We start from the raw sequence: 16,038 nt of genomic DNA, 5'->3' as shown, positions 1-16,038 counted from the left end.
TTTTTTTATAATATAGGTGTAGCAAATGAGCATGCAGTCCACCTGATGGTAAGTGGCTACTGCCGCCCATGGACATCTGTAATCAACCCTATTTAGATATTCTTGAGGGCCTGAGGTTGGCTACACATGCGCCGCTACCCCTGAGGACTAAGCTATAACGCATCGAAAAAATATGTCTCCTTACCACACACTTCTAACCTGAACACAGCACCGCTTAACATTGCTGTTAGTAGGCAGAAATAGGTGCAGCGGTGGTGTCGCCGGAGTCGAACCACAAAGGGTTCTACCACCTTCAATCCATTTCATCCGCATAAGAAGTTATTACAGCTTATGGATATTTGAAATCTACCTCGATCGCTACTCCAGCGTGTTGCTCCTAGCTCCTACTACTACTTACCACACCATTTACCAGAATACATCAACGCTGCACCGTTTTGAAAAGTAGTAAAAACATTATGGTATGACTTTGGAGGTACTACGGCCAAACCATTCTAGCGCAGCAGTTTTACATTTAGGTGGAAGTGGCAACACATTTGTAATTGGATTCAGGTAGAACCTGTTTCAAATGAAGTAAGTCACAGGTGGTCATGGGCGGCAGTAACGGCATTTTCTTTCTTGCTTTGTGTAGTATATAAGTAATACACTGAAATATAGTAAACATAAGCACGGGTATAGTCCGTGCCAAACTGCTAGTCCCCTCTGAAGTTGTTGCGAGCAGGTGTTGTCATACAATTTGCTATGGCGACGCGATTAATTTCTATATTCAGAGCGGACTAGCAGTTTTACGCGGACTATACTGGTGTGGCGTGTGGTAGTGGCGCGCGTTTAGCGACATCTAGTTAGATGTCAGTTGATCTATCATGTCATTCTCAGTCTGGACGCCGTGTGGGTAGGACGTGTTGTGGACGAATTTGTTTTAACCAAACCAGGGCATATTACATAGTTACAAAAACACACACAGAGTGAGATAAAGAGTTATTTTTATAAAACACGTTCTATTATAATAATACATTACTTATTACTAAATTTTAATTTCTGATTCTTGTTGTTACAGATATGCATTTCAAGAGGAATGGTATTGAAGCGATAGCGGCATTTGACAGTTGAGTGTAGAAAAAAACAAAATGGCGGAAGCGGAAGGAGGTGCGAGCGAGCAAGATGATGTTTCATTCTTGCGTACGGTAAGTAACTTTTTAATACCACTACTAGGAAAATATGCTCTACCCTCAAATGAGGTACACCTGGTACATACTATACTGCTAATATGAATTGATCGAGGAAGGTATTAGGTTAGGATAGGTTTAAGTGGCCAACTCGTTTCGGATAGTTTAGCTTTTACTTTTGCATGTACCGCTATCACAAGCAATTACATAATGATACCGGGTAGATTTAAGTCCTATCTCAGTGCTATGATACACTAACCATGTTGAAATCACCACCACCACAGAGAAACAATAAAAATATAAAGTGAAAATAAAAACCTATATACCTTAGCATAAGTAACTAAAACAAAAAAACAGTTATTTTCAAATTGAACATAAGAACTCTGCTTGTCAGAGTCAGTTGTCAGTTTAAGAACTTCTATCTAATGATAACAACCGGGACCGACCGTTTAATGTGCCCTTCGACGCAAGAAAGGACACATAAGACACTATTGGTCACCCATCCAACACCAAACTCAAGTTTAATTAGAATACAATAGAAATTGAGAGTTTCCAATTTAAATTAATATTTCAAGTTGTACAAAAAAGTTTAGCAATCGTTCACAATACAAAACCGTTTACTATTCAGACCAAAATTTAGACATGTCAACATTTATTGAATTTAAAGGCCTTTGTGTACAGAGAAGATTAATAGCTGAGAAATAATTCGACCCCTAATATTTACGAGACATCTGACCTTAGCCCGCGAAATTAATACGGTGCTATATTACAAGCGAGCAGCGATTAATGAAAAATCGTAAACGTTGGTGTACAGCGCCATCTATGATTCAGTAATTCAGGTTATTTAAGACATGAGAACTTATTGTTTATGATACGAAATAAAACCATCAATGGTATTTACAGATTGCAAAGATCTACATACGTTTCAGAAGTAATTTAGGTCATAAAATCTTGAATTTATTTAGTTAGTAATTAATGTATTAGGGACTATGCCTGAGAATTACGTAGGAATACACTTTAAAACTTTACACAGCAGCCATAGCATGTAGCAGTGTTGTTATAAGACATAAATATTCGAATAACAATAAATAATTATTTTATTGTCGATGGTAGAAACTATTCATTCATAAAGTTCATTTATTTTTGTTACTCGCCGAGATTACAACCCACTAGGCGTTACAAATTGTAAAGTTATTTTACTAAATCCTCGCTTATCATTATTCGCTGACAGTTGAACACGTCATAGAGCCTAAATTAACAACGATAGAATTAATTTTGCAAGTAATAACCTTTTACGGCCGGCACTTTATTGCTAGTTTGCCTTTCGTAAACCGTTAAAATTGCAAAGTTAGAGGTTACCTATTTCTCCCATATAACAGCAGTGTTAAACACTGCTGTGTTCTAGTTTGAAGAATAAGGTAAGGGACACATACTTATCTAAGGTGTTCTTAGTCATCAAGGGTAGCAACGCATGTGTGGGCAATCTCAGGTAGGAATATACTCGTATATGGTCTTGATTACAGATGTCCATGTGCGGCAGTAACCATTTACCAGGTGGACAGCATTCTCGGTTGATAATTTATATTATTTAAGAATAATATAAATGTGATCTTGGTAACATTATTCTTAAGTATGTACTTAGTCATTCACTTTTTTTTACGAGGCGAGGGGGAAGCCTTTAAAATATACCTGACAACGTGGGAGCGACGCCGGGTTATGTGGGATTTTCATGGCACTAAAATCCCCCCGGTGGCCGTCCTCAACGCTTGTTGGAGAACTCCGGGATCTCCGACGGAACACAACCGGAGTCCTCCTAGCGCGATGCCCCGATCGAGCTATGCCCTGGGGGGGGGAGCACTTTTTGCTCCTCCTACACCATCTGGTGTTTACAAAGGGTTGCGTCTACATATACCGCCGTCCTTTCCTGGGCAGCAAGCAGCTGCCCGGTTCGAGCTCCCACTCTTGCCGCCCGCAACCCCGGAAGCCCCCTTTTAATCCCCTCTTACGACAGGCAGGGGATACTGCAGCCCTATTCTAGTCCCAGCACTACAGGGACAACCTAGTCACTCACATAGGATTATGGTGGCCACTGTGGCCTGTCTTCGGTCTGGCTAGAGATATAACACAAACTTTGCAGATTGAGACCAGTATTGTACCTGCAGTGCTGTAATTATTCAAATAATCAAAATACAGCTTCATATGTATGTGGTGTATGTATGGAAATGACAACGTCAGAATAGGAATTAGCAATTCAGATGCAGATTTCCGCAGAGCGATTGCACGGGCATCTGTTAGTAGATAGTGTCAAGTTTGATCGGAATTGTTGGATTCTGGAGGCCATGTTGTCATAGCATCACGTTAATTATTTAAATAGGAATTTCTGAAACAATGAAATTGGAATTTACAAAATTTTTACAAAGTACAGATACTTACCTCCGAAATTTCACAACGATTAATGATGTTTACTGATCGAATAACTTTTTCCGATTTCTGGTGATAATTTCTGATTTCCGATGATTATTTCTAATTTCTAATGATTATTTCTGATGCCTAATTGTGATCTCTGATCATGATTTCAGTTTTCTGATAATGATTTTTGATTTGTAAATATAAATTTCGGGTTACTGATGGTGATTTCTGATTTCTATCATATTCTATGCCACAATATTTTCAAATTATGGCACAAATTACAAAAATCTAGAAAAATCTATTTTCCAAGCAGTAATTGTCAAGCTTCTAACTTTGTTAGGCATAAATTGTATAAGATCGATTATTATTAACGGACATTAAACAGAAATAAACAGGATGCCGCCGTAATCGAACTACAAAGGGAAAGGAATTAAATTCTTAAAATAAAATTATTTCAACAAAAACTTTGTTTGTTCAAAACAATTTGGCAAATAACAAAGACAATAAAACTAATTAACAAATTCCTGGGTTTAATTAAATCGGAGTGATCGTGAGAATCAGTTTATTTCTGTCTGCCTCGATACGTCTACCCCTGGGAATTGGCATATGGACAGTTTGGTCGCTATGTTGATATTTATAGCTATTTATACGCAAGTTATATAATGCGTCGGGATGCAGCAGCCAGGATACAGAAAGACCGAATTACTTATGTGTATGTATTTAATCAAAACAGAATGTTACATGTTTTGGATTAAATCTAACCTAAATTATAACTAACTATCCTAAGTGACTTGCTGGGGCAATGTTAGCGCCCAGAGTGAATTCCCACGTTCGGGACTATACAGTGGAAACGGAGCGGTGGTGCGGAGTCAGCGTTCCCACGGCACGGCGGCGGTGCAGGATCGGAAGTCTTCTACATAATTTTGTTAAAGGCGAATTTCTAACTATGGTGATTAAGGCCAATATATAACACGCAAGCTAGTCTAATTAATATTTATATGAAGCTATTGTTTTGTTTTGACTGAAACTGATTTGTTTAGTTAGTGGTAAGAGTTACGTGATAGAGTCGGTGTAGGTCGAAGGTCTGTAGGTAGAACCCTCTGTGATGCGATTCTGGTGGCACCTCTACCACACCTAACTAGGTGAACTAGGCGCGTAGCACTGCTGTTATTAGGCTGAACTCAGCTGAAAAGGTCAAAAGATGACAATGACAAATATTTAAGAAGAAATTTTCAAAAAACCGACAAAAGACAAAAAACCTAGATGGATTGATTTTATAAATAACGGATTAGTACCAGATTGTCAAATTTAGATCTTAGTAATATAAAATTACGATGGGGTATTTGACAATAGCCGTATCTATTATTTATGGTTCTAAAGCTACAAAATGAATATAAATAATTAGAAAAAGCGGTGATCTATTGAAAGCCGCTGTCGCGTAAATGACTTCGTAATGGATGGCTGAAGCCTTCTAAACTAGGGTTGTCATTTAAAAATTTAATTTAAAATTTTTAGGCAGAAATCCCATGTTTTTCTGATACACAGTAACCTATGTCACTCTCTGTCAAATTTGACTTTAGAGTGTAAAATCAGGCCTAATTGGGTCAACTGTAAAATACATTTAATTTTATAATAGCAATGAATGGACGGATGGATGTTTGTTACTCTTTCATGCAAAAACAGCTGAACGGAATTGGATGAAATTTAGCACATAGTTCGTTTATGATCTGTATTAACATATAGGATACACTTTACAATGGTAATTGAGGCTTACGTGGAGCTGAACACAAAATCCAGATTTACATATTTCATTTTTTTTGGTAAATAAGAGATAAAATATTAAATAAAAATAGTGACAACCCTAAGAAAATAAAATAAAAAGGTCGTTAATATAGTAAAAGAAGAGTCGTTAAGAATTCTTAACAGATATCGCCAAGAACTTGCTACTTTTTAAAGATTATTAGCGAAGAGTTAATGAGTGAAGTTGTATTTTAAAGACAAATTAATGTCTATCACAAAGAACAAAATAGGGTTGGCAAATTAAAATATGTATTTAATATATATTAAATTCGAAGAGTGCATTGCATTGGCCTAATAAATAGATCTTGACTGATTTACAAAGGTGGTCAAACGTTAGGTGGTCGGCAATTGGATGGGTGTCCGCTGGTGGCTAAGGTGTGCTTCCTAGCTTCAAAAGACAAGTTAAGCTACCGGTTCCAGGTGTTATCATTAGACAGCAGATAATAAATCTTCAGGCCCCTCTTATCCATAGGGATCAGTGGGATAGTAAAATATTTTATTCAACGCCTAAGTATTCTAAATCTTCTAAAAGATTCAAAGATTTAAACTTTCAAAAGTCACATTTCTGCCATGTTTGTTTAAAGGGTGTCAAAAAAAAAAAATGTAAAACAGTAAATTCAATAGTAAGTATGTAGTTTAACTTACTCGTATAATGTACACCCAGTAAAATTAAAATATTTTCTTATTTAAAAACAAGGTCATTTAATCTACCATGTTCTACATGGGATTCTTACAATTTTACAAGAGTATTTCCGATATCGCCGACTTATTACGACGAATATATATTTTTGTTTTATATATTTTTTTAAGAACATCATCTATCATCATCATCTATAATTAAAAGTTTTAAATGAAACTATTGATTGTAAATTCTTTTTCTTTTTTTCTAAAATATAAAAGACAAAAAAGTGCATATCGTTTAAAATATATATGTATTTCTTCTTTATTGTAAAAATTATTAAATTGAATAAAGAAGCAAAATTATTACTGCAAGTGGCAACCCTATGTAATTGTCGCCAGCGGACTCGGTAACTTTGAATGGAAGCTGTATTATGGTTTATTTTATTTCTTTTCTTGTTCGCACTGCGGATGGAATATAGGATTTTATATTCAAGTTGCAAACGGATTTAACTTGAAATGAAAAGTTACTCTTACATTCCCGACACAAGAATTCCATGTTTGTGGGTGGTATGGAAGCACAAATACAAATATAAACACCGAGATCTAGTTCAGAAGTATAGTTCCAGTTTTTATTTATGAAAGTTTAGTCACAAACTTCTATTTTTTTACTTTATATTTTTATTGTTCCTCGGTTATAGTGGTGTTGATTTCAATATCAGGATTAGTGAGTGTTAGAACCATGAAAGGATACAGTCACTATGACAGAAATCAATCCGATAAGTCTAAGGGTGCGTATGCTGATGTAACTTTAACATTTACAAAAGCATTCAATCAATCCATGGTTAAAAAATTCATTAGTTGTACGTTGTACTATTTTAGTTGAGGTTGAAATTGCGTCATATATAACACTGAATATCAATGGCTCCATTTCTATGGGTTAAAGTTATTGTATTTATCATCTTCCGTAATGTCGACTAAAAATGGTGGTGACAGTGACACAAATGATAGTAATGAAAAATAAATAGATGCAATACAAAATAGTTACGTTGCATCGGTAGAATCCGCGCCAAACTTCTAGTCCACTCTGAATATAGAAACGAGTCGCAACAGCAAATTGTAGATCCTCGATCTCCTTATGACCAATGAAGAACATAATAGCTTGTAACATTTGTAATACATTTGGACAAATATTTGACCAAACATTTCACTTCCCAACAGGAAGACATGGTCTGCCTGTCCTGCACGGCGACGGGTGAACGTGTCTGCCTGGCGGCCGAGGGCTTCGGCAACCGGCACTGCTTCCTGGAGAACATCGCGGACAAGAACATACCGCCTGACTTGTCTCAGTGCGTGTTTGTTATTGAACAGGTGAGTGATTTTAATTGTGGAGTGTAATGTTAGCCAACTTTTTTTATAATATAGGAGTAGCAGACGAGCATGCAATCCACCTTATGGCAAAAGGATACTGCCGCCCATAGACATAAAATCAAACACAGATAGGATTAGATATTCCTACCTGAGGTCGGCCACAGATGTGCCGCTATCCCTGAGTACTAAGCTGGAATGCCTCGGAAAAGCGTGTCTCTTACCACACCCAGAACACTACAGCGTTTAACGCTGCTGTTATGAGGCAGACATAGGTGTGGCGGTGGTGCCATTGGAGTAAAACCACATAAGATTCTACCACCTTCAACTGCAGAGGGTATCGTTTTCGAATTATGAGGGTAATGTTTACCTAATGCCGTTGGATTCGATTAATGTCGGTGGATTCCACTAAATTGCGAGAGGCAAAATTTTTAGCAGTCTGTTTTTTGTTTTTATAATTATAATTTGATTTGAATAAAACTATATACACTACGACTAAAACTAGATGTGCAGTAATAAAACCGATCGTAAAACGACGAATCCCGATGTCACTACTGAAGCTAAAACAGCCACCACCCAGTCAAAGTGTTCGGTGACCTGGATCAATTTATTCACCGCCTTTTCGATGTTTAGTTTAGCTCAGTGTTTCTCAAAGTTACACTTGCTTTAAAATAATTATAATTTAAAAACTAAAAATCACGCTAAAATCGCAAAAGGAAAATCGTTGATCCTGATTCCTGACGATCCTGATGACGAGAATGGGATAAAATTTTTAAAATCGTGTATTGTCATCGGTTCTTGATAATTGTTCAAAATTTTAAATTAATCGGATCGTTTAAAGTGGGAAAAATAAAGTTCAAAGATTCCGTTACATACATAGATACAAACCAAGCTAAAACAGTGGCAAAACAGTGTTAAGCGCTGTTGTTCCAGTTCGACGAACTGAGTAAAAGACAATTTTACAATTTGTACAAGGTGTTCCTTAGCCCTCAGGGGTAGCAACGCATCTGTGGCCGACCTTAAGTGGGATTTTAATCCTATTTCGCATTGAATGTTGATGTCCATGGGCACTAAAGGTAAATTCGATAAATGGTCCAGATAATATTAACAGGTGTTGAAGCAGCTTAGGGATGTCTGATTTATTTTTCTAGTATTTGAAAATAAAATCATAACTCCTTTTACAAAACGTTATTTCGTGATATTGGTCTGTGACAACCCAGTTTGATTTTAATTCTAAAGGCTGAATAAGAGACTATTAATATTGTATGTAACATCTTTTCTCACTATCCAAAGCAAATAAATTATCTTTATCTTTGAAATATTAGAGAGAGCTAAAATAAAATATTCTCTAAGTGGTATACAAAATATTTGAGGCCCTCTGCTTTAGCTGTGTGAAGAGAAAGTGATATTTAAATTAGTCTTAATTAAAGGATACTGTTTAATTTTCTTGATACCTACATTACAATTTAAACTAAAACGTTTTATGGAAATGAGGAAGCCAACGAAAGCTCTAATGAAAGTAGAAGTGAAATTAAACTTAATGAGCGCTTTGATACTTTGAATAACGTTTTAAAAAGTTTGAAAGTCTTTAAAACGAATGTTTTCATACACTTCGCAGAATACTCTTCCATTTGTTATTATGGAAGTATGCACTTACAAAAGTAATTGGTAAGCGACGAATCATATTTGTCTGAAATTATGGCTCAATCCCTATTACTCTTAAGACAAATAAGTATGCTTAATACCAATTACCAGGCCGAATTGTAAATATATTAAAATGTCTGTTTGGCCATCGAACCCGAAACCCTCTTCGTAGCAAATATTGGTGATAAAAGACAGTATATTTACATATAAATATAATAATATTTCTATTTTTTTCAGGCGTTGTCCGTGAGAGCTCTTCAGGAGTTAGTTACAGCAGCGGGATCTGAAACTGTAAGTAAATATAAACAACAATAAAATAATACACAAACAAATATTGTATATGAATATTATAATATTAACAATTGAACACCTATCCTATATATTACTGGTCACCTTTAAATAATTTGCGTTAAATTTAACTGTACTACTTTCAATAAATTGTTTTAATGTAGAACAACGCTCTGTTACATGTACATTGTTATGTTTATGTCAATATACATGTTATGTGTTTAATGTGTAACAATTTGTTTATCATGTTGATTTTATTTCATTTCTGTTTGTAGATAACACTATATTGTAATAAGTTATTATTGACATTTACATACACATGTTTAACAAGGCACATGTTGTTTCAAAGATATGTCATGTTAATCGCGAATAACATCTGACATGACACTAAGCGTGTGTTCCGCATTTTATATGGATTTTCGATAGCATACGTACTGAATGCTATCTGACTTTTTATTATACGTTATCTTGTGTTAACATTTCCATTTGTGAATAATGTTACCCTTTTAAGAATTGCTTTCGTGTTTAAATTTTCCAGGGCAATGAAAACTTAGTAGTGAGTACCGTTCAAAATTGACACTTCGGTAAATGCATGTCGTGATTTCATTACGGTTTTTTTTTCTAATTGGTATAATTAGTTGGACATTTTCGCTACCTTGCCTTTATGTGAGGTTATCATAATGACGTAAAGTTTTAGTTGATCTTCATTTAATAAGGGTGGAAGAACTAATAACATAATTAAATTACTTTTAATTTAATATAGAAACAAAAAAACATACATGTTTGAAATACTTTCATCGTTCGTTTCATACTTATTTGTTCATATTTTTATTATTAGATTTTTACATCATGTGTGAACCGTTCCCTATTAATTCATAAAAGAAAACAATATCGGAATATTTCTTCATTACTATTTATGAAAGACATTTTTGAATTATGTCTTAGTATTTTTGAACTTTCATACATTACACTGACATATTAAATAGGTATATCTATCATAATTTTTGATATGCATGTATTTTATGAATCCCAAAAATATATTTACAGTGTAGCCATATATTTCTACCTAGATATTTAGATTAGCTACTAACACTACTTTTTAAAACTATTCTGCCAATGTATGATCTATTTTAACAATTCTGCCACTATCTTTTCTATATTTTATTTTAAAATCTTGATTCCGAGTCAAGCATGTAATTACTTCAAATGATTTATTTATTTTACCTCGATTAACGTTTTGTAAATTATTTTAACAAATAATGTCCTAATATTCTTAAATAAATAAATGTTCTTATCCAAATTAACTTTTAACAAAACAAAAAAACACATACTTTATTTCCTATACAATTTGCACATAAAACATAATTATATGGTTTTTTTATTTATTATCTTTCGTTTTTCTTTAATTATCTCATAAATGAAAGTATATAAAACCTTGCAAATATTTAAATTTTAAATGATACTAAGGTTTATTTATGACAAATTTAAACCGTCAGGATATTAAATATTGTTTCTGCAAATACATGTATTGTGTTCAAATCAAAAAATATATCAATTTGTAGTTTAAACATCTGACATGTGTTTTTGCTTTTTACAGGGTAAAGGCACCGGTTCTGGTCACAGAACGTTACTGTACGGCAATGCTATACTTTTGCGACATCTTAACAGTGACATGGTAAGATTCTTTCTGGATTATTTTATCTATTGTTATGTCGTACAATGTGAAATATTTTGTATGAAAACTGACTTTTAAACCTTCAACTTAATTTTTTATAAACAATGTAAAACATTTTTTTGTGTATTTTTTAAGCATTATTGTTTTCGTCTGTTTTATCATTAATTTTTCAACTTTTTATTGGAACATTTAGAATATTCTCAATTTTGTCTTTTTATTTTATAAAAAGTTGGAGATATCTTCTGTATTTATTGAATGTCGTAAAGTTTACGAAGTATCTCTATATTCCCCATAATTTCATATTTATGATGATTTTCTATTCCAGTACCTGGCATGTCTATCAACATCGTCATCTCAAGATAAATTGGCCTTCGACGTGGGTCTGCAAGAGCACTCGCAAGGTGAAGCTTGCTGGTGGACCCTGCATCCAGCTAGCAAACAGAGGTACATCAAAATAAGTTTTCGAATATGAGATTTTTTAGGTTATCAGATTGATTGTGAAATTCATTTATATATGAACTTACTGTATTACTTTAAAGAAATACAAACGACTTCCCGGTCATTACAAAGTAAAAAATAATTTTAAAATAAATATTGGTTCAGTATATAATTTGGCGCTTAATATATTTTGTTAGATTAGATACGACGTAAACAGCATGTCCAATAAAAATGTACGCGACGAATACATAAACCTTTCTTCTTTGGTAAGTCTGTTAAAAAGCAATACGATTTTGGTTAACCCTATACTTGACATTGTGCACTTAAATGCACATTAGAATCAGATTTTTTTTTTCGGATAATGCGACATCGAATCTTACTAATAATAACTGAAAGCGAATTAGCAAACGTTTCTTTATGTCAGAAAATGAAATCAATATCTATCTCGTTCACACATTGTAAATGGTAAACAAAATAGCGAGCCGTCATTCAGCGCCTGCGCAACGCTCTCTAAGAATCTTATTTTATCTGAATGAAATTAAGTTATATGTACGAAATTTATATAATTTTACTTTCTGCAAGCTTTATGCAATGTTTAGGTGATATTTTTTTGAGATATAATGTTTTGGGATATATAGTAATTCATGACTTTTGTTATGTGTGCATTAAAATGCACACTGCCAACGACATACAATATTACTGTTTGTCAATATTGTGTCTTTAAATGCACACTGCCAACTTTGCTACTATATACTAAGGTTCTGCACACAAGGTAGGGGGTTGGGTGAACAAAGTTCAGACAGAGTTTTTTTTTTATAATTTATGACTGAAATTAATATTTTCCCGTTTCCACTAAATTCCCAGTCCTTAGCTTGCAATATTTTTTTCAGATGACTAGAGGCCGAAAAATTCTAGCTTTGGTGTCTAAATTGCGTAATTAAATCGGATGTAGAATCCAGCAAATCCCTAGAAAGATAAATTCCATATGTCTAGGTCTCATAAAGACGTCCCTGAACTCAAGTCCTGTCCACTCAATAGCGTCTTCTGTCAAAAATGGAAACATCTCCAATAATGATGATTCCAGAACATCTGAAATATCAATCCCAGATAAGACCAAATTCCCACTTGAGGTCGGCTATAGATGCGCCACTAGCCCTGAAGACTAAGCTGGAATGCCTCAGAAAAGTATATCTTCTTATCACATCCTTCAAACAAGTGGAAAAAAGTCCAATCATATGCTCAAATTTAATACAACATTCTAACGGAAACATGGATGCAGGTCTAAACAGACAAGTCGCTTTATAGCGTACAAATGTGATAGGCCATTGTTAGTATTGTCCTCACAGATCCTGGACATCTTCGTTTGTAATTCCTGGTTGCTGTTTCGTCATGGGAACAGCGGTAAACAAAATTATTGCCACTCAAAAAGTTTCAAGTCGCTTTATGTGGGAACTGTGTTTTTTTGGGAGGAGGTCTTCTAATCTCTCAACTCAACTAAAATATCTCAAAACTTCTTGACATGTCATAACTTCCGAGACTTTTATCTTTAGTATTTTCAAAATGTATGATATTTTTTATATTTTTTAATTATTTCTTAGTTTAGTGAGTACTTGGCGGTGTGCATTTAAATACACATATTTTATTTCTCGTGAACCTGGCAGTGTGCACTTAAAGACACATACTATATTCTGAAAACTGAAATTCAGAGATTTTTTATTTTATTTTTCCTAATATCCTTATAACCCAATTAACGCAGGGAAGTAGCAAAAGTATAATTTTTTTAGGATAAAATTCTCTGCCAAGTATAGGGTTAACGGTGTCAAAATCGCAGAGGTCCTTTTAATCATGATTTCAGTTAAAATATAACGTCGGGGTTCTGCTTGTCTATTTGGATCTACTATATGGTATTTAAAAAAAAAACATCTCTGGCTTGATATTAAAGGTCCATGTTAATAATACTTTGAACTTGTATTTCAGATCTGAGGGTGAGAAGGTGCGAGTTGGTGACGATTTGATTCTTGTATCCGTCGCTACTGAACGATACTTGGTAAGTATTTTTTTGTAAATTGTATTTTTAATAATATACGAGCATGCAATCCACTTGATGGTATGTGGCTACTACCGCCAAGGCCATCTGTAATCAACCCCAGAGGGGACTAGATTCCTACCTGAGGCCGGCCACAAATGCGCCTCTACCCCTGAGGACTAAGCTGGAAAGTCTCGGAAAAGTATGTCTCCCTTACCACGCCACATTTAAAGGGTAGATTAAAATATTATTACTTTAATTGATAGTAATATTAGATTATGTTTACATAAAACAAGAAATGACTTAAAAATTTTGGAGGTACTTTAATAAGCACGTTAAGCAAAGCGTAGCGTTAAAGTTACGTAGGTAGATGAAGATAAGCAGATAAGCACAGTAAAATTTTGGCAGTTATACTATATAGGCAAACTTTTATATGGACGCTTGATCTTCACATTTCGTTTTATATTGCACAGTTGGTGAGAACTTCACATTTGGGAATATAAAGAGTGATCATAAAGTTTGACGCATTTCTTTCCATAAGTACCTACTAAAGTCAAAATGAATGTTTTTATTGAATTGAACGTGATAGAGCTCTTTGTGATTCGGCACCACGGCCACGCCTATTTCTGCCTAATATCAGTGGCATCAGGACATTAAATAAGTCCATGGGCGCATGTTATCATTTATTATCAGATGGACTTCATGCTCGCCTACTTGTTTATTATAAAATATTAATTATTATAATTGACTTGTAATTAATATTTTATTTTTCTTTCCAGCACACAACAAAAGAGAACGAAGTGTCGATCGTGAACGCGTCGTTCCACGTGACGCACTGGTCCGTACAACCGTACGGTACGGGCATATCACGCATGAAGTATGTGGGTTACGTGTTCGGCGGAGACGTGCTGAGGTTCTTCCACGGGGGGGACGAGTGTCTCACTATACCCAGTACTTGGAGCAAGGATGGCGGGCAGAAGTGAGTTTTATTTATTTTGTGGGACGTTTTCTTAATCTAGTAGTGATATTAAATTAAGCTATTGGCTTACTACTTCTTTATTGTAAGTTATGTGTAACCCAAGTCGTTTTTCACGCTTTGTAAAAGTTATCTTGATTTATATATGCGACAAAAATTATAAACATCGAAAAATCATAAGCAACGAAAGGTTTTAATAGCGTTAAAATTGTTGATACCTGAAAAATTAAACCAAACTGTTCATAAGTAGAAGGGCCTTCATATAAAAATAACTTTGCAAAAAAACTACTTGTAACCTCTAAAACATTTATTGAGAATACAGTAAATACCAAAAGATTTTTAATTGATGATCATTATATTCATCACGCGTCTAAGTGCTAGAATGTTATTACTTTATTAGTATCAGTTAGTAGTATCATGCTTTTCCGATATGTTCCAGCTTAGTCCTCAGGGATAGCGATATCTATGGGTGAGCTCGGCTAGAAATCAAATGTTATCTTGGGTTGATTACAGATGTCCATGTGCGGCAGTAGCCTTTCACCATCAAGTGGACTGCATACTCTGCATGTCGGTTACTCCTATATTATAAAAAAAAATGACAACATTTCTATAACGCATCACTCATTGTAGTGCTACGGTGTGTTATTAGTATCTCATCCAAAATCATTTCCAGTATCGTCGTGTACGAAGGTGGTTCCGTGATGTCCCAAGCCCGTTCCCTCTGGCGGCTAGAGTTGGCTCGCACGAAGTGGGCGGGCGGGTTCATCAACTGGTACCATCCGATGCGGATCCGGCACATCACCACCGGCAGATATCTCGGTGTGAACGAACAGAACGAACTTTATTTGGTTAGCAGGTGAGTTTTGAGAAATATGATGCTCGTACTTTTATTTTTAATGATTTGGGAGTAAGACATAACTTAATATACAGGGTGAATTTTTCAAATGGGTCAAATTCCAAATTATAAGATATAACGTAAAATGCCGAAAGTAACTCACAAGGCCTCTTTTGATAAAAACCAAATCATTGTCATTACTTTTTTTAAAACTATTTCCCTAACTGAATATCGAATGATTTCGTTTAATAACACACCCTGTATTTTTCCACTAGCAGATAGTGTCGATTGTAAGGATAAAATTCTAAGAAGTAATTATATATGGCAGATTACAGGAAATGGCTCATTTTGAAAAAATACGTTTTACATTTATACATTCCCAACGAAGCTTTAACTAATTCTTCGATATTGTGTATTTCTTTTCAGAGAGGAAGCTACAACAGCATCCTGCGCATTCTGCCTCCGACAAGAGAAAGACGATCAGAAAGTAGTTCTCGAGGACAAGGATCTGGAAGTCATCGGCTCTCCCATCATCAAGTATGGTGACTCCACCGTCATCGTTCAGCATTCAGAAACTGGCCTCTGGTTGTCTTATAAAGTAAGTGAATTTAAGTATAAGGTTTTCTTTGAAATTCTTGACAAGTTTTAACTGTTATTATCTGATACCGTATAAGATGATTGACCTTTACACTCTACTTATCCTACACTTATTTATATTTAAACACAATTAACTATATAAATCTTAACGCTGTACTATATGTAGGCAAATAGTTGCAACATAAATGTTATGGGTTGCAA

The 16,038-nt window shown here is 34.7% G+C and overlaps 1 protein-coding gene across 1 annotated transcript in view; it reads left to right on the top strand.

The window, feature by feature from the left end:
* Positions 1–16,038, top strand: part of RyR (Ryanodine receptor) — a 169,038-nt gene that overhangs the window by 61,516 nt on the left and 91,484 nt on the right. Inside the window, exons 2-11 of the mRNA XM_073077792.1 lie at positions 1,055–1,181; positions 7,212–7,361; positions 9,240–9,293; positions 9,829–9,846; positions 10,888–10,965; positions 11,291–11,409; positions 13,381–13,450; positions 14,209–14,408; positions 15,079–15,261; positions 15,667–15,838. Coding sequence (XP_072933893.1) covers positions 1,125–1,181; positions 7,212–7,361; positions 9,240–9,293; positions 9,829–9,846; positions 10,888–10,965; positions 11,291–11,409; positions 13,381–13,450; positions 14,209–14,408; positions 15,079–15,261; positions 15,667–15,838 — 1,101 coding nt within the window. The 5' untranslated portion in view covers positions 1,055–1,124. The remainder of the gene's footprint in view (positions 1–1,054; positions 1,182–7,211; positions 7,362–9,239; positions 9,294–9,828; positions 9,847–10,887; positions 10,966–11,290; positions 11,410–13,380; positions 13,451–14,208; positions 14,409–15,078; positions 15,262–15,666; positions 15,839–16,038) is intronic.

This window comes from Epargyreus clarus, unplaced genomic scaffold, assembly GCF_041222505.1.
Source record: "Epargyreus clarus isolate Ecla_fem2 unplaced genomic scaffold, WU_Ecla_fem_2.2 ptg000011l, whole genome shotgun sequence".
Lineage (NCBI taxonomy): Eukaryota > Metazoa > Arthropoda > Insecta > Lepidoptera > Hesperiidae > Epargyreus > Epargyreus clarus.
This window is presented reverse-complemented; position numbering and strand designations above follow the sequence as displayed.